This window comes from Pteropus alecto, unplaced genomic scaffold, assembly GCF_000325575.1.
Source record: "Pteropus alecto unplaced genomic scaffold, ASM32557v1 scaffold171, whole genome shotgun sequence".
NCBI lineage: Eukaryota > Metazoa > Chordata > Mammalia > Chiroptera > Pteropodidae > Pteropus > Pteropus alecto.
Genome location: NW_006431925.1, coordinates 1,482,129 through 1,502,351, shown reverse-complemented (window position 1 = coordinate 1,502,351; position 20,223 = coordinate 1,482,129). Strand labels below are relative to the sequence as shown.

General features: G+C 30.4%; 1 protein-coding gene across 1 annotated transcript in view; it reads left to right on the top strand.

Moving 5' to 3' along the window:
- NOVA1 (NOVA alternative splicing regulator 1) overlaps positions 1 to 20,223 on the top strand; it is a 131,712-nt gene that overhangs the window by 88,379 nt on the left and 23,110 nt on the right. Inside the window, exon 3 of the mRNA XM_006906853.2 lies at positions 13,034 to 13,200. Within this exon, the coding sequence (XP_006906915.1) occupies positions 13,120 to 13,200 (81 nt within the window). The 5' untranslated portion in view covers positions 13,034 to 13,119. The remainder of the gene's footprint in view (positions 1 to 13,033; positions 13,201 to 20,223) is intronic.

Genomic DNA, 20,223 nt, shown 5'->3' with positions numbered 1-20,223 from the left:
AGGCTGTTGTAATGGTTCTGTTTATACACAATGATGGCTTGGACTAGGGAGGTATCAGTACAAGGAGCGAGTGAATTAATTCATGATATAGTCCTATGGTATTTTCAACTATGGAATGAAATTAGTTATCCTAGTAAGAGAGTAGCAACAAGAAAGCCAAAGGAAGAAAATGTTTCTGTAAAGGGGAAATGGTTAACTGAGGCAGTTACATGGAGAGGAAAGGAAAAATGCATAATACTATACTACTTACTATTTTTTTCATTGCTATAATTTACTAATATCCCTATTCTTCTTTGTGGTCTGAAAACTTTAGCATCTAACTTACTGTTTACCTCTATGCTTATACTCCTGTTTAGCTTTTGTTTCCAAAAACTTTGAAAGGAGAAGTGATGGCAAAGAGAGTGAGGGAGTGACAAAGTGGAACAAGGAAATTATCTAGACAGTTTGTGCCCCTGAGTAACCTGGGATTTGAGAGAAAAAACTGCCCCAGTTGAGAGGAACCATGAGACATAAAGAGCAAAGGGAACAGCCAAGATTTATCAAGGGGTAAGACTAAAAAGAATATTCATAAAAGAGGATTTAGACATGGAGCATATGTTGAAACTGATGTAACAGAGGGCACAATGGAGAGGTTTAGGACAGAGGAAGGTAGAGAACTGGGTCAGATTCAGATATATAGAGAAGACTATGAGCCTGTAATGATAACTTAAGAGATTTAGACTTCTGCTCTGCTGGTAACTTTTATACATAGGACTATGAGGAATGGTAGTCTCTTATATGAAGATGGGATGAGCAGTTAAAGTTATAGTCTAGCTTACTATTTTAAAAGCATGGTACCACTGTCCTTTCCTTTCCACTCCTTAATATGATGTGGTGGTCTTTGATGGGGGAGGAGCAGGGTTAGTGAGAAACTGAGGTGGTGTTGTGGTAGCCACTGGTCAGGCAAACATTTGACTCAGATGAACTAAATAAAGGATATTCAAGGACTTATTCACAGAGGCAGTAAGAGCAGGAGGCCAGACTCTGGGTAAAGAGTGAACAGGAAACTAAAGACTGAGAAATCCCTTCCAAAGGAGAGGAGACCAGAGGATGACAGAGAGCCAATCATCTGTCCTCACATGGATCAGAAGCCAGTGGGTGACCAGGAGTCCAAGAATCTGTCTTCGAGTGAATAAGAAGTCAAAAGTAGTATCCAGAGGGTCAGGAGGTTTAAGCCCATGGAGAGTAAAATATCCCTGTGATAGTACATGAATATTTCTGACAGGGAATCATAGGTAACATCTAGCCCGCAGTTCTTCCAGTTGACAGACTTTATCCATAGCATTTTAATAATTCAGAATAACAGAGGCAAAGATAGGAAAGAGGCTTGGAATTACATAGAAACACAGTTTTGCCATTTTCAGAGACATGCATTTTTAAAACAAAGTATAATGAGTAAGTCAATTAAATTTAGTTTGTGCTATCACAGAAACTCATCTGAAAAGTAGCAACCTGTTTTGAGTTGCAGTCACAGTGTTAGATGTATTATCTATTTTCATATTTCATCTTTAGCCCCTTTCTCTAATATATTCTGATACTTTTAGTTTATAATTCTTTCATTCTTTTTGATTAAAAGAATTTATATTCTTTAAATTGAAATTCATAAAAATGAAGCGATAGATATGCCATTGTCTGTTCACATCAGAGAATACAAAAATAATTTTTAGCAAGGGAGTTGAAGAACTTAGAAGAACTGCTCAGCCTCACCTTCAGTCCCAAAGTCACATTTCTCTCTAAATATATGTGGTGTGCTGAAGCTATTTATTTAAATAAGATATTATGCTACATGTTCTCAGCATCATAGTAGTAGCAAAACTATAATGCATAGGGAGAGTATAGATTAGCAGGATGTATAATGGTGGGTTTGTATTCTCTTTCTTGATAAAATATTGTCATTTTTTTCAATGTGAAATGAGCATTTATAGAACCCACAGCTAACCTCACATTCAGTCCTGAAACCATGAAAACTTTTCCCCTATGATCAAGAATTAGATGAGGATGCCTGCTTTCACCGGCACTATTTAGTGCTGTATTAGTCGTTATAATCAGAATTCTTAATAGGTATCCAAATTGGAAAGGAAAAAGTGAAACCTCTGTTTTGCAAGTCACGATCCCATATATAAAAACACCAAAGAATCTACAAGACAACTTCTAGAGCTAATAAAAAAATTTAGCAAAGTTACAGGGTATAATATCAACATGCAAAAATCAGCATGTTTCTGTACACCAATGTTCAACCCTAAAAGGAAATTAAGAAAGCAGTTTCACTTGCAGTAGCATCTAAAAGAATAAAATACCTAGGGATAAATTTAACCAAGGAGCCGAAAGAGTATGAAGACCTAAATAAATGGAAAAGCATCCAATGTTCATGAGTAGGAAGACTTAATTTTGTTAGGATATCAATACTACCCAGAGCAATCTACAAATTTAATTAAATCCCTATTAAAATTTCAACAGTCTGTTTTGCAGAAATAGAAAACCCAGTCCTTAAGTTCATAATGGAATAACAAGGGGTCCCAAATAGCTAAAATAATCTGGAAAAAGAACAAAGTTGGGGACTCACACTTCCTGATAATCAAAATTTAAATACACAGCTATAGTAATCAAAACAATGTGTTACTGACCTAAAGATAGACATATAGATCAGTGGAATATAATTGAGAGACTAGAAATAAAACTATATCTCTAGGTACTTGCAAATCACATATATTATAATGCTTTAATACCTAGAATATATACAGAACTCTTAAAACTCAACAGCAAAAAGACATATAATCGAACTAGAAAATGGGCAAAGGGCCTGAATAGACATGACTCTCCATAAAATATACAAGTGGCCAATTAGCAGTGAAAAAATTCTCAATATCACAAGTCATTGAGGGAATGCACATCAAAACTACAATGAAATACCACCTCGCATGCATTACATTGCTATTAAAATAATAACTGATAGCTTGTGGAAAAACTGGAAACCCTGTATATGATGATGTAAATATAAAGTGATGCAGCTGCTGTGGAAAACAGTTTAGCTGTTCCTCAAAATGCTACATATAGATAGAATAACCATGTGACCCAGCAATTTCACTTACAGGTATGTACCCAAAAGAATTGGAAACGGAGACCTAAGCAGATACTTGTATGTGAATATTAATGACAGCATTATTTACAATATCCAAAAGGTGGAAACAACCCAAGTATTCATCAGCAGATGAATAGATAAACAAAACATAGTATATACACAAAGGAAAATTATTCAGCCTTAGAAAGGAATGAAATTCTCATGTGCTACAACATGAATGAAGAATATGTTATGCTAAATGAAGTAAGCCAGGCACAAAAGGACAACTTACATGAAATAATCTAGAATAGGCCAAATTTATAGAAACAAAATTAGAGGTTACTAAGGGATGTGGAAAGGAAGAGATAGGGACTTTTGTCTTAATAGTTATAGACTGTGTTTGGAGTGATAAAATGTTGAAAATAGAAATTATTGATATTTGTACTACCTTATAAATATAATTAATGCCACTGAATTGTACAATTAAAAATTATTTAAATGGCAAATTTTATGTTAAATATAATTTACCACAATTTTAAAATATTTTGTAATTTTTTTATTATCTCAGCACACATAAAACTGCTCTAATCTTTTTTAATATTTTAAGACAATTTTTTAGTAAAATATTACAAATGCTCTTGAAATTTTTATCACTTTTCCAACCTTTACAAATTTACTTCCCCATGTTCCTTCCCCTAGAAAGTTAATGGGTCACAATTCTTCATGCTTCCTCTGCATTCATTTGATACAATATGTGATAAACAGTGTGACATTTGTTAGCATTTACTGATCTGAATAATTCACTACCTTGCCTTCATTTTAGATTTATGGGCTCATGATAAAAATGGTTATTTTTTAATAACTATTTTTTACGAAAACATGGAATGAAGTCACTGCTTAAACTTAGCTAATGCATTAAAGGTGATAATTTATGTTACATGTTAGGGATGGGGCTGTCGGCACTGTTCATCTTCCTGCTCTCAGGTCATAGCAGCAGTACTCCTCAAATTTGTTACATAGTTACATGTCTAATGATATGTTTCTTTCTTTCTTCAAATGACTTTGATAAGCTATGCATGCCACGACTTGTGACACTTATGAGTTCCTTGTATTTGTTATCACATATTTGTTTTAAGCTGTTTTCCCAGCTTCCAAGCATAGTCCCCAAAATTCTGCAGGTGAATTCCTATTAGTACATAAGGAATAGTTAGAAAAATTTCAAGTGCCATTTTTTTTATAGCAGATATTTAAGAGTATAAATTAGTGTCAAAATGGTGATAGTTGATGGGATTTGGGCAAAGTCAGGAAGTCTGTGTAATTAAATTTTTAATAAAATTTAGTCTGGGCAGTATTATATTTCTATAATCCATGATGGGAGTTAAAAGTAATAATATTGACCAAACTAAGATTATTATAATCTTGAATTTAGCATAAACCTATGCTAAGGATACTGTTGGTAGGACCTTTTGCATCACTTCAGAATTAAAAAACTGGAAATGTGAGTCTGTTTTTGATTAGTTTGTTCTTTTTGTTCCTTAGATTCCACATATAAGTGAAATCATATGTTATTTATCTTTCTTTGTCTGATTTATTTCACTCAGCATAATAACCTCACAGATATAGTGGACAATTTGGTAACAGCCAGAGGGGAGGGGAGTTGGGGGGCTGGGAGAATAGGGTGAAGGATTAAAGAAGTACAAATTAGTAGTTGATAGTTGGGCACGAGAATGGGGAGCAAGGCTCAGGGAATACAATTAGCATTAATATGATGGCTAGGTGGAGGGCCAGGGAAGGTAGGGAGCAATTGGGGGAATCGTTTTATGAACAATATAGATGTCTAACTAATGTACTGTATACTTGAAACTAATTTAAATAAATACATTTAAAAAAAAACAAACCATATTCTACTGGCTTTCGTTCTCCCTCCAAAAAACCAAATGGTTTATTTAGCTGTAACACAAAATTTAGCAAATATTTATGAGTGCTTTGAAATACTATCTTTAGTCTATGGTATTTAACATCTACAGTGTTTAGCATTTATTTTGTCTTGTATTAATCTAAGTAAGTAATCGAGGTCAAAGTTCAAGTATTCCAGAATCAACCTCCACCACAACCGTCCATATTAATTTTGCTTTCTAATTTATTGAGATACTGCAAAAATGGAATAAATTTAAACTTAGATGAAAAAAAACTGGAAATTATTCTCATATATATATATGAGAATAATTGCAATTGTTACTTAGAACTTTCAGATATCTCTGCTTTCAAACCTCAGGCTTCCTTAGAAGTTAGTATCTCCTATGGTCCTGATGCAACTTTATGGGAATAGCTAAAGTAAATGGGCATGTCATTTGCATTCACTGGGGCAGAGAATGAGAGAGTCAGAAGCTAGACATCTACTGTGATTGCCATTTATTCTCTCATCTTAAGTTCTTTGAAAAATATGAGTACTTTTTAAAAATTATTTATTTTTAAGTATAGTTTGTAGATAATATTATATTAGTTTCAGGTGCGCAAGATAATGATTCGACATTTATATACCTTACAATGTGATCACCACACTATCTGTCACTATACACACATCACAATATTATTGACTATATTTCCCTCCACCTTTTTAAACCATCCCCCAAAATGTGAATGCTTTTAGATTTTTCTGGAAAGTATATTTTCGTCTTTTGGCTTCATCGAGTATATTTTAATGTTAATGCATGCTTTATAAAGAGAGAATCAAGCCTACATTATATTGGCTTGGAACTAACATATGTTACGATGGTCCTTTGCAAATTTTTACAGTTTAGCAGTAGAGACATGATTGTGTAGAGAGTTAATCACCTTGAGAAGAAAAGCAATTATTACTTTGTATCATAAGCTGTCAATTCCTATGATTTCCTTTTTTAAAAAAAGCCTCTTGAAATAGTATATTATCCCCTTAGTAATTGTAGGGTAGGAGGAAGCATTATCAAATGTGCATAACTGTGCAATGGTATAAAAGCTGCAATTATAAATTGAACTTACTTTTTATGGCATTTTCCTAAGTGCTTTTGTTGATCTGAAAACTTATTTTAAAAACTTGCTAATAGCCCACACAATTATTAACTATCTCCTGTGGTGGTCTATTCTCTGCAAGAAGGGTCAATCATTTCTTTCATTTTATGCCAGCTTTGGAATAAATCTGTGAAGTGAAATTAATGGTATGACTCAGTGTGTTTTAAAAAATTATCAAACTTGGAGAAAATTATTTTTCCATCATCAAGCTGAAACATGTGACTTTAAGAAATGGATATAATTTGGTAGCTGGCTTACCATTACATATGCAGAAGGTATGTGTTATAATGGAAAGAATATGATATTTGATAAAACTTCTCTCTGAATTTATTAGTTATGTTGTCCTTGGCCCAACTGCTTTCACGTCCTTACTTGTAAGTTAAAGATAATATGTGCCTTGGTTATTGTGAACATTAAATAAGATTATAAATTATATAATACATAATTATATCAATATTTTAAAGATATGTATTATAACATATTTTTATATAAACCATAAAATGGGTATATTTAAGGAATTTTAATCACTGTTTAACACTCATCTTAGAATAATATTCTGAAACACATTTTGTAAAGTTGCTTAAAATTTTAAGTTAGCTCTTCCCTGTGGACATGTAAAGAAACTGTCAAAGGAAAAGATGTATGACTGTGAACTTCAGAGGAGACCTTTGAATTGGCATCATTTTTTGAAATTGGTAAAGTATGTATTTTCCTCTGAAAGAATTTAATACAGTGTTTACATACCCAGCTAACCCTTAAATTTCCTTAAATGAAGGTTTTGCTGATGTAATTACCTTAAATACCCTTGAATGGGACTTTTGCTGATATAATTACAGCAATAAATACGATAACCTAAGAAATGTCTGTAAATCATCTGTTTATAAAGGCATTAATAAGAATAGATGTTTCTCATAGATTATTGTAGGTGATACAAATTTAAAAAATAACATCTGTTGAAAGGTAATATAGTAAAATAAAAGCATGTATTCTCAGTATTAGAATTTTCATCAATTTTAATCATTAAGTTTACCATTGCTATTACTGTTATTCTCATCTTTTAAAATAATTTACATTTTGTTTTGTCTAACCTGAAATTTGTAATGCACGTTATTAGTAATGATTGATGCTCTGTACATTACTTTTAATAGTTAAATTAAAGGAAAGCAAATGCGCAAATGCTTATGCTTTTTTATACCACAAAAACATGCAGGTAATTGAATTACCATGATTAGAGATTGAGAATAGTGAAATATTCATCACTAATTGCTTTATTCATTTAAAAATGATATTCCATTTCAGTTTTAAAAATAAAAATACCTACATACAGTTTTAAAACTTAAGAAATCATTAAAGGAGTATTTTACCTATTGACACTGACCTCAAATTCAGATATAAAGGGAAAAAAAGCCAAACTAGATTTCTCAAAGGTCAAGTTTTCCCTATAGTTGTCACTAGGAACCTAGTTATTGTTTATATAGTTTCAACAGCCTTGCTTGGCTGGTTATCATGCCATTTAGGATTAGAAACAGCAAACTAGGAGTAAAGAGAGAAGCTGCTAGAATCAGATATACCAGCAAACAGCAAGGATAAGTGGCAGTAATGTAAAGAATATGAAAATTGAAGGGAGTAAATACCAATCACAGCGCCATTTGTGTAAGTATAAATAGACATATATATCCAAAGAAGTCTTGAATTTACCACTTATTACTGCCCAGAACTATATAGTTGAGCCCAAGTATTATAAAATGTTCAAAGTTTTTTAAAATATATAATAAATTAGGAATGTTTTTTAAATGATAGGAACAAAAGCTATATTGAAAGAAATAAACCCTTATCCGTTCAGAATATTCGCTATCCAGAACTACTAATTAATTTCTCAGTGCTAAAAGAAGCCCTAGGCACAAGTCTACAGAGCTGAACAGGGCTGTTGAGGACAGGACATTGTGTACATCACTCATTCATAGGGTCACCAGGAGTCGGAGCTGACTCAGTGGCATGTAATACACACACAAATAGCTGTTACCTTAATGTAAAAATTCTCATGTTTTGTTTTAAATCTCAGTGTCTGCCTATTGCAAAATTAATTGGCACTTTTGTTTTAAATCTCAGTTTCTGCCTATATGTCATGTTTTGTTTTAAATCTCAGTTTCTGCCTATTGCAAAATTAATTGGCACTTTCATTTTCTCAGTTCTTTTTGAGGCCAAAAATATTGTCTATAAATTATCGTAGAATTATTAATATTCTACTAGAGTTTTGATATTAATTTTTCATTTTGAAATGTTTCACTGTCACTCATCTAATCAAATTCTTACAAGATTGACACTGATATTTTCTAAAGAATTATATATTTGCATTCTTGTCATAAAACACTGAGTTATATGATCAGTAGGAATATAAATTGATATATTTGCTTACATCCAAAACCATGTTCACTAATTTTCATTATATTGGAAATATGTGGATCAAGTCATTAGTGTATGCCCATTATTCTAAACTAGACTCATTCTAGTTGAAATAGGTCTCAGGTATGTAAAAAGTTTCAGAATGTATTGTAGACTACAGCAAAAAAAAATTTCTTTTTTTTTTTTCTCTAATTTTATTCTCTTTCTATCCTGGGAAGAAAAAAAAACTATTGAATTACTTATTATTTCTCAAAGCCCATTTTATTGAATACTCAAAGCTCATTTTATTGAGAACTCTTTTTATGGGCATGACAATTTATAACTTATAGTTTTTAAAATAATTTTCCAAAATATACTTCATTTTTACAGAAATCGACTGATCATGTAAACCCAAAGAGGCTTACTGGTTTTGTGGTCATTTTATAGGTAAATGGTCTTAAAATCAATGACATATGTTTTCACTATACAGAGGAGAAATTTACACTCAGAGAATTTTTCTGTTATTCAAGAAATACTTCTTGAGCATCTACAGTATGCTGGGAACTATTCTAGGTACTGAGGATACAGTAGTGAACATAACAGATTAGATTCTTTTCATACTTTATTTTTGTCTTTGTTCATCCTGTTGTTGTCCCCACATTTTCTCTATAGCATTAATTTCATTTTGTATTCTTTCTATATATTTTACTCATTTTACGGATATTTTTCTACATGAATTAGAGTAGAAACTAAATGAAGGCAGGAGGATTTGTCCGTCTGGTCTTTCTGTATCTTCAGCTTCTAGTATAGTACTTAAGATGTGGTAGGGAGTCAATTTACTGTTGTCAAATGAATGAATGAATTGAATAAGACCAGGACCAGGAGTGTGTGATATTTTGAAAGCCAAATGAAGTGTTTTTAGAACGGAATGGTCAGCTATGTCAAATGTTGCTGAAGGGTCAAACAACATAAAGACATGAAGATTAGATTTACTCAGGTACAGCATTGATGAATGGTTTCAGTAAAGTGGTGAGACAAAAGCCGTATTGGAGTAGCTTTAAGAAATAAAGGAGTGGGTGGTGAAGTAGTAGAAACAAAATATACACATATAACTCATTGAAGGATTTTGAGGGATAAGGAAATTGAGCTGTAACTGGTGTGAGGGTTATAAGGTCAAGGACAGCTTTAAAATATTTTCTTTTATTATGAAAATTTTAAACAAAAGAATAGTACAATGAACCCTTCATACCCTTCTTATGTAGCAACAATATTGAGATTTGGGTATACCTATTTCATTTACTCTTTGTTGTTGTTACGGAAATATTTTGAAGCCAATCTCAGTAATTTTAATGGTATATACCCCAGTTTGTATCTAAAAAGAAAAAAATTGGCACTTTCTTATACAACCTGATTCATAATAATACTTGTTTAAATTAACAGTAATTCTTTGATACTATCTAATACCTAGTTCTAATCACATTGCCACAGTTATGTTTAAGGTAAAAGCTGTTTGAATCTAGATCCAGTCAAATTCTAGTTTATATTTGATCATTATATCTCTTAACAGCTCTTTTAGTCTAGAGAGCAGTCTCTCCTTTATTAATGAAGCCAGATCAATTGTCCTGTAGACTATCTTACATTCTTTGTTTCTTCATGGTGACATTTAATGTATTTCTGTTTTCAATATTATTTGTATATTGTAATGTAATATAAATGTTTCATTAGATTTAGGTTCAGCTTCTTCGGGATACATATTTCATAATTGGTGCCCTGTGCTTCATGTTGCATTACACCAAGAGTCCTGTGTTTGATGTTCACACTCTTCATTATGCTAATGTTGATCAGTGAAGTCAGATGGTGACTGCCTAATGTTCCCATTGAAAATTTTCCATATACTTTTCATCTTAAGATATTTATGATCTTTGCCTAAATCATTTATTTCATTTGTCTACCAAAGGGTAATTTTCTCATTCTGTCATAAAGGAGGGGTTTTTAAAAATTGAAGAAATTATAACATGTTTTTCTGCTGATGAGAATGATCTAAGAGAAAAGGAAAAATTATTAGGTAAGAAAAAGCCCTAATACCTGTAGAAACAGTGGGGTTGGTAGATAAGAGTGGATGGGGCCCACTGCACAAATGATTGAATACCTTAGGTAAGAGCAGGAACGGTTTGAGTAACTTATCTACAAGGCTACATTAGCACAGAGTGAATATATGTTATTAAATTTCTATCTAAATTTTTCTGTGGAATCTGTTTAATAATTGTACCTAATTTTAGAAGCATACATTTTCAGTAGATGATATTGCATGTGATATCAAAACTTAAAGCCATTTCAAATTTCACTGCCTCATTTGACATTAACCCTACTTGTTAGAGTTTTTATAATTTCTCCCTTAAAAGTGCAATATTAAATTAATGATGTCTTATACACCTGTGGCTTTACATTGTAAAAAATGTGGGCATATACTTTTATGTAGCTGTTTTTCAGCTTTTGTTGCTAGTCTGTGGCAAAGAGAAGCAAATGATACTGATAAACAAATAAAATGATGGATAACTGGCAGTTTAGTTTAGATACTAATGGAGCCTAAAAGCCTTTAAAATGACAAAAACAGCAACCTTTATGATTTATAGGCTCATTTTTGTTACACAGTTTGGTCATATACCTGACAGTCTTCTCTTTTTGCAGCTTTTTCCTAAAAATTACAGTTTTGTGTTATCTGAGTGAAAAGGCCATTAGAGTTCAGTAGAAGAATATGACAGCATCTCTTTTGAGGATTGTAGCAATTCGCATTGGAGGATGTACCATCTCCTTTTTTCTTTCCTTTTTAAAACATTTCTTATAGTAGTGAATATAATGTAATCCTCAAAGAATATGTACTGCAACTTTGAACCTATAAACTATCTTCAGATTGTCTATATGTGCATGTGAACTTTAGTATTAAACAATCATATTTCTTTATAGCTTAGCGATTTCTGTTTACTACCTATTAGCCTGTATAATCTGGAAAATATTGGGGTAACTGTTGTCTGATATGATATGTATTCTATTAAATTGGAATTTTAAATCAACATGGATTATATAATCTCTTTAGTTACTTGTGCCTTTTTTTTTTTTTTTAAATCCTCAGTTTGATTTCTTTTCCTGTTGTGGTATATCCAGCACTCTGTTGTAGTCTCCAACAGCAGAAATGTAATCTGATATGTTTTCTTTTGTCTGCTGACTTAGGTGGTGATCAATGTAGCAAGAGTTTTTCTCATCCTTCCTCATCATTTATTGGACAATTAATACAACCTCGTAAAGACTCCCTAGAGTATCCTTAAAACTAGATCGTTTTATTCAAGAACCACAAATAAATACATCAAGATAGGCAAGGATGAGAAAAACTAAGAGAAATAAGAAATATTAGGCCTTAAATTCACATTTCGTTTTTTAGATTCTCTTCATGCTTACAAATGAAAGATATACTTGCTCTCTTTTGAAATATTTTGTATAACTTAGGAAGCTTAGCTTTTCATAGACTTGAATTTTCCTTGTTTAAAACATGAAAATTTAATTTAGGTGTATCCATATGTAATACTTTTATTTCTACTCCTAATTTTTATGATCTAAGATCCTTTTTATAAAAGTAAGAATGATAATCTTTTACTATTCTTTTAAAATTTAAAACTACTAGAAAAGTATTTTATGTGTCAATTAATCTACAGCAGTATAAATACTCTCCATGATTGTTTTACTATTTGTGATTTTACAACTCTTTCAAAGTGTACTTTAAAAATACTTTGTAGAGTAGCTTAGAATTTTGAAACTATAGCACCAAAAGAAAATATGGGGGTATTGGAAGTTTTTATATTAATTCAAAAACAAATATTTTATAAATTTAACATACCATTTGTTTGATTTTTCTGATAACTGTGTAGTAAATAAATAACTTATTTCTGAGAAGTAAGTTTATCTGTTGTGTTGAGATGCTGAAAAGATTACATATTAATACCAGGCTGCTGCAGTGAGGCTCAGAATAGTCTGAAAAACTAATCATTTATTTTTATTGCCTTAAGGTATATCTATAAAGTATAAAATGGATCATAGGACCTGCGGATTAGACCCAATTTTATTTTAGTAATATTTCACATCATATGTCTACAATTTATTCACTAGATAGGAAACAAATACTATTAATTATTTTTCTCAATTCATAAATTTTAAATTTAATAAACTTTTTAATTTTGTTTTTAACTGATATTCTCTTTTACTATTAAAATTACATAGTCAGTAAATGCAGTTTGGATTCATTTGTCCAATAAATATTTATTGTACACCTATTACGTGCCAGGGACTGCTCCAGGCTTTGGGGAAACTGCAGCACAAAACAAAACAGGCTAATTTGAGTTCTGTATTTTACATTATTTTATTGGCATTACTATATATCATCCTTTTTCATAGCTTTTGGAAAAAAAATACAAAATAAGAAGGAATTTTTTCTAATAATTAATCTTTTATTCACAGGTACTACTGAACGAGTGTGCTTGATCCAGGGAACAGTTGAAGCACTGAATGCAGTTCATGGATTTATTGCAGAAAAAATTCGAGAAATGCCCCAAAATGTGGCCAAGACAGAACCAGTCAGCATTCTACAACCCCAGACCACCGTTAATCCAGATCGCATCAAACAAGTGAGTGTTTAGTTGGGAAATCAAAGAGAAATATGCACAGCATAGTATGAATTCTTTATAAAAGAAGCCTTAAAATCTTAGCATATAAAGTTTTTTTTTCCTGAACATACTTAAAACATAACAGAGTTGTCATTTATTTATTTAAAGAGTCTCTTCCATAGATTGATCAATTGATTTATTGATTGATTGACTTACTCATTGATTAGTATTAACACTGAGGAGCCATTATGTGACTCATTTCTTTTGTGATTGACTTTTAGAAAATTTAGACACAAATTTGATAATTTATAGGAATTTGATATAATTAAAATTATATCACTTTTTAAATAAAGTATAAAAATTGAAATGAAACTATATCCTCAAAATTTCAAATACCATATTTTTAGTATTTAGTCTTCAGTATAGTTATTATACATAAAAACTCCTGTTTTGTTAATTGTCATGTTCAACATTGTTTATCAAGAAATATGTATAAGTATACTTTTGTACCTAGCAAACAGTTCGTTGTTACAAATCAGCTATTACATTCTGTATAAGTTGTGTAGTATATATATATATGTGTGTGTGTGTGTGTGTGTGTGTGTGTGTGTGTGTGTGTGTATCTATCATAAAGGGCCAATGTTCGTTTTTAATGTGTGGGATTTTCTGTAACAAAAATTTTACTTGATAAATGACAGTGTGAATTTTTACGAGTGAATATGGTTGACATGATGTAGGAGAAAAATGACATTTTTTCAATATTAAATAAGGTAGATTCTTCCCATAAACTCTTTTAAATTCTCAAATTTATTTGCTAATTTATGTTTATAATTATTGTTTCTCCATTCGCCCTTTTATATTAACTACTTAATTGGTGATCATATTATTAATAGATTATGCCTTCAAAAGAAATGTATTATTCTTCATTAATTCACAGAATATTTAATTTATAGAATACTTATGTTCACTATAATAAATTTGAAATGTAGCTTATAATTTATTAATTTCATGTTTCTGATTTGAAAAATATTTTATACTAAACAATGTTATGAATCTATTATAATTTTACTGATATATAGAAAAATATAAGGCTGGCTAATCAAATACAAATGTAGAAATTACTAATTAGGCAACATTTTCAAACTATAGGCCAATATTCAATTTCTGTTAATTCTCTTTAAAAAAGTCCTTTCATGTTTAAATTATGACAAAGTAGCTATTATTCCATATAAAATCATTCATTTTATACTCTTTGTCAGTGTCAATATGGTTCAGTTTATATGCCCTTTACTATTTTTAAGAAAATAGCTTTTATTTTATACATGGCAGATTGTAAATATTTTAAAGCTCCAAACACCAGTATATTCTTTTATTCTTCACAGACATATATAGTTTGAAATGTGCTAGGTGAATACAAAAAAATATTCCTGAAACTGATGCTTTGGAAGTGATTCTATAACTATCCAGATTCTAAAGACCTCAGGGCTAAAATTACCTGAGGCTAAGGATTTACAGAATTAGCACTTAAGTGTAGGGATCTATTGACTTTCTGCCTTAATCCAACCTATTCTTCCTTTTCTTTTGTAATTTCTGTGAGAAAATTCAAACATTTATGAATGGGATGAACATCTTGATTTTTTGAAAAGTAAACATACAATGTATTTTGAATAGTATATCACTAGCAGTATATTCAGGACAATGACATGAATGAATTTTTATTATTTTTATAATAATAAATAGCTAGTACCATCAAATAATGGTCCCTGAATCATCGTTAAAATTCCAGTTTTCTCTAAGGCAATATGAATTTTATAAGCTACTATATCTCCAGTGCCAGTATAGATTTATGAAAATATTTAAATTTACGAAGAATTTAAAAGTGTTTGGCTTATTTTATTTGCCTTTTTCTTATTTAAATTCAAGATAAGTGTTAAAAAATAGTGATTGTTTTACTTTTGTTTATTTGCATTAATGTGAGCTTTATAGATATTTATGGAATTAAAATTATTGTTGATTTTTAATATTTATGTAATTAATAATGTATGTGAACTAGAGTATCATTTTAAAAGATTTATCAAAAAAGTACCATAAATATAGTAGGGCAATATATTTAACACTTAAATATTTTCTTCATAAATGTAAAATTTAAAAATTTACTTAAAAATCTAGAAGAGAGATCATTTTTCTAAAATTTTATAGATCAACAGTTTTTTATGCTCTAAGTTTAAAATTCTCTTAACATTCTAGGTATCCTGTTTTACCAATTTAAGACTTTTGTTGGACCACTCTCTAAATAATAATTCTTGTGTATAAATTTAAATAACCATGATTTTATATCTGAAGAAATTGTGCTGGTTATCCTGTGTAAAATAATGTCTAAAATAAATCATTTCTGTTAGAATAGATAAAAACATATTTCATATGATATTTATATGTCTTTGATTTTAATACATAGAATCATAATATTGCCTTTAGAATGATAGTTTTTTCTTTAACTAAAGATATAATATTTGCATTTACTTTGGGCTTCAGTCCTGAAGTTAATTTTTTAAAAATAATTTCTTTAAAACATTTTTAAGAATTTTCTTCTATTTAAGATTATGCAAAGAATAAAATTAGAGTTTTAAAAAATACTGGAACTAGAAAATGTAACATTTGCATAGAACTGAATTCATGTTGAATATGAAATAGATTCTTAATGTTTATTACATGTTTATTTTTATGATTGATAATTTTAAGTTTTTGCTTGCAAATATATATAATTTATAACTTATATGTAATTTAGACTTAAAACAATAAGTCACAGTTCTAAACAAATAAAAAACTTGCTTTAAAAGTTATCATTTTGCACCATTGATTATGGGCTTTTAATAAAATACTATATTCTGAATTATGCACTCTAGATACATTTAGTTAGTAGTCAAATAAATTGCATGAACCACCATATTCTGCCCAAATAAAACTTACCTTTACTGACTAAATCAGTTGTCAAGAATAGTTTCTTAGGAAAGTAGTACATACTGGTCTTGTAAATCTTTCACATAGTAAAATGATGAAATTTAGCATGACATCCAACTTCAGATATTAACTGTTGTGAAATATTCAATTCTTAATTCCCAAATATGTTTTTTTCTTTTTAATTTAAATCAAATGTTTATTTGCTGGTACAGAGAGACACTAATATTTTATATATTCAAAATGACAATAATAATATTTGTTGAATATCATCAAAATATTATAGTTTCTGTTCTATAATCTTAACATCAGGGGACTATCATGAGGAGCACAATACCATTGTGCTTACTTTACAAGACAGTATACTGAGAAACAGATATGCAACAAGAGCCAATAAACCAAAATTAAACATATTAATTTCAACATGGAACATACTGTTCTTATTTTTAGGACACACAAAACATAGACATTCAACGATCTTCAAATAATTTAGACCTTGTTTGCCTAGAAGCTCTGAACTCATTCCTGGAGCATTTCTTAGCCCAGATATTTTGGTAGATATTTTTTCATTTCTACTTTTTTATGTTTTGAGCTTTATACTTCCTCCTCACCCCCACATCCACAGGATTATTGTAACTTTTCCTCTTATTGTTAAATCCCTCGAATCTCCAAGTGTGGTTGTTTATACATAATGAGCCAATATGATGAACCCCCAAACATAGTAGAAACCACAAACCAGTAATATAGTTAGCATTTGTTAACTTCCTTTGTCTATTACAGATTTTCAGCAACTTCTTTCCTTTTTGGCTCAAGTGTGTTTTTAAGAAAACTACATTAAGAAATAGTTATAGACACATAAAGAATTCTCTTATATTTAAGAAAACAAATTACGATGTCAAAAGTTTCGTTTAGCCCAAAGAATTTTACTTTCGTCATGAAATATTCGCAAAATAGTACATAATTTGTTCATTATTCAGTCATTCAATCATGAATTTATTAAATGCCTTCTTAGTGAATTGCAAAATATATTAAATTACAGCCCTTGTTCTCTACAACTAGTTTGTGAGAGATCATAAATGCTTAATTTATAAAACTGTATTTGTATATAGACCAAAACTACAATATAAACGTACTACAAAAGTTCAGAGGAGTGTGAAAGAAGTGCAGGCTATTGACATCTGAACCTAGAAGATTGTATAGGAATTGTCTGTTTAGAGGAGAAGAAAGATAAAAGCTTATTTTAGACACATGAAACCATGTGGATTTAAAGAAAAAAATACCATAATTGTTGAATAGTAAAGAGACAATCTTAATAGAAGTGGAACATTTGTGTTAGAGTTGAGCAGAAATAATGTTCGATACGGATAGCTGCCTGAAAGACGTTCTATAAACTATAGATTCTTCTTAATATTTCTCCAAAGAGCCCTTTTAATTTCTCTGGAAGGTTATGAAAAAAAGGAGGTGCCTTTGCATTTTGTTCTCTTCTGTGCTGAAAATTCAGGTAGAATCTTAGGGTGCTTGTGGATATAGCTGTTGGTAGGAGAAAACAAGAACTATGACAATTAGCTGACTGTTCTGCTATACAGATCTTTAGATTTGAAGGTTTGGAAGATAATATTTCTAAACCTTTTTTTATGTAACAGAAATCCAGGGGATGTTAATCTTTGTCAGGCAAAAAAAAAAAAAGAAGTTTTGTGGTTAAGAATGAGAATCAGCAATAATGGTAATAGAAATCCAATAGATTTCTCTCTTGGGGAACTTTTCAAAGTCTTGAATGAGATTCTCTAAGAAGAGAACTTCATTTAAAATAGAATGTCTATCAGAGTGAAGCTAGGAGACTAAGCAAAAAAAAAAAAAAAATGAAAGAAAGACTAGGCAATATTTTAAGAACAAGATGATAACATTTAATTTCTTTTTTGGTGGTGAAAGTTGAGACAAATGCATGAAGTTGAAAGATATTTCAAAGTAAACTTTGTAAGCCTTTGAGACTGATTTGTTCTAGTTCCAAAAGGGTGAAGAAAGAATAAAAAATGACTATATATGGTTTTGAGCCTAGCATAATGGCGAAGCTTGAAAGCAAACAAGTGAATTTTAGTCAGACACCTGTTTGTTTGTTTCAGGAAAGTTGAATTGTAAATAGTATGTTTTTTTTTTCTTTGATAGAAACATAAGTGAGACTCTAAAACTGAAAATATAGATACTTGATTGCAATAGAGGAGATAATTTTACTTGCACCTTCATCGTAGGAGAGAATAAAAAGCAAAGAAATGAACTAAAGAAATAGTTTTCAGAAAAATTAAAGTGCATAGGATCTGGAACAAGACTGCCAAGGTTCAAATCCTGGCTCTTTAACTTACCAGCTGTGTACCTTTGAGCAAGTTGTTTTGTTTCTCTGTACCTCCACTTCTTTACCTATAATATGGGGATAGTATTATTTATCTATTTCATACAGATATTTTGAGTATTAACTGAGTAGAACTATACCTGGTTCCTAGTAAGTATGCTTTATAAATCATAAAGATGAAAGGGAAATCAGTAATCTTTCCTGTGAGAAAAAAATAAGGAAAGTATGAGGAAAGATGTTAAAAAGAATCAATACCCAAAGAAAAGTACAAAAGTAAAAAGTAACTATTTTTTTAAATAGGAATAATTGGTGATTTTAAAAGTTAGTTTGAATTACATGGTGAGAGCAAAGTGATTGTTTCCTAATATTATTTCCTAAAGGTAAAGAGGCTGTTTAGGTAAAAAGAAAAAAATTTGTGAAGTGCGGAAAACTGCTGATTTGATATTTTGGATATACAAAGGAGAAAAATATAAGTTAGATCAGAGAAGCTCACACAACCTTTGCTACTCAAGAGGGAATGGCTTATGTTAAAGAATAAAAAGGAATTGAAAGGGCATAGAAATTAAGGATGAGGTTACTGAAGGAACAAGGTGACTCAGGAAAGGTGAAAAGATACAATTTAAAGTGTTAAGATCCTGGAGTATGAAGAGTAGGAGGTCCGAGTACAAAATCACAATTTTGTCGACAATGAAAAGAATGGGAAGATGCGGGGCAAAGAGTGGCTTGAAAAAGTTGGGATGAGGTCAGTTGTGGTATCTGAGGAAGCTCATTCTGGGAAGTCATGATTTCTTTCAAGTGATAAAGAATATCAATTGAAAGTAAGATAAGATACATGGGATTGAATTGTTGAAGAGAAGGGTAAAATGTAGAATAGCAGTTATTAGAAAATAAGCTGTAAAATAAGAATAAATTATGAAAGACCTGTTGAAATTGGACAACACATGTTTTTATTAGGGCCGAGAGGTTCCAGGTAGTTCAGAAATTATAGGAAGGGGTGGATACTAGTCAGGATGAAAAACCAAAGATGAAAATTACATATCTAAATATTTTATTCATTATTTTTTATAGAGCAGTATACAGATGTATTTAATAGAACTCAACACAGAAGTTTAGGAAGATGACTGCTTAAGTAGAATTACTCAGTTAGCTATGATAGAGTCCAAATTACAGTTGAGATTTGTTGTTCATTGCTGCTCTCACTATACCTATAAGTATCAGAGGTTCTGACAGTCTGTTACCATAGATTTGCTTAAAGGTAAGCCATATTTATTATAGAGATTATTTATAGCAATATTTTCATCCAGCACACTGTAGCTTGTTAACAAGAATGCATCTTAAAATTTGTATTTACTTTTTAATTCTTATTCCTAAAAGCCTAGTTACATCTACCTTTTAACTAAATACCTATTGTTAACTCTTAAATTTTTAAAAACTATATTCCAAAGAATCTACTGTTTTAAAATTTAAAACACTTCAAATTTCTCTGCAATAAGAAATTTAGCCTTCAAGGTTAAAGTAGAATCCTTAAGCAGTCATTGAGTTCATGTAAATAAAAATATTATTTTCCATGTGAATGGTAAAATTGTGCTTTAAAAATGCACACTTCATGCTAAATGTTTAAAAAAATTAGAGGAGTGTGTCTTTTTAAATATTATTTATAACTAATATTTTAATATTGTTGCTACATGGAGATTTAGTTACATCTTCATGATGTAAATCAGAAATTTTACTAAATGAATAATTTT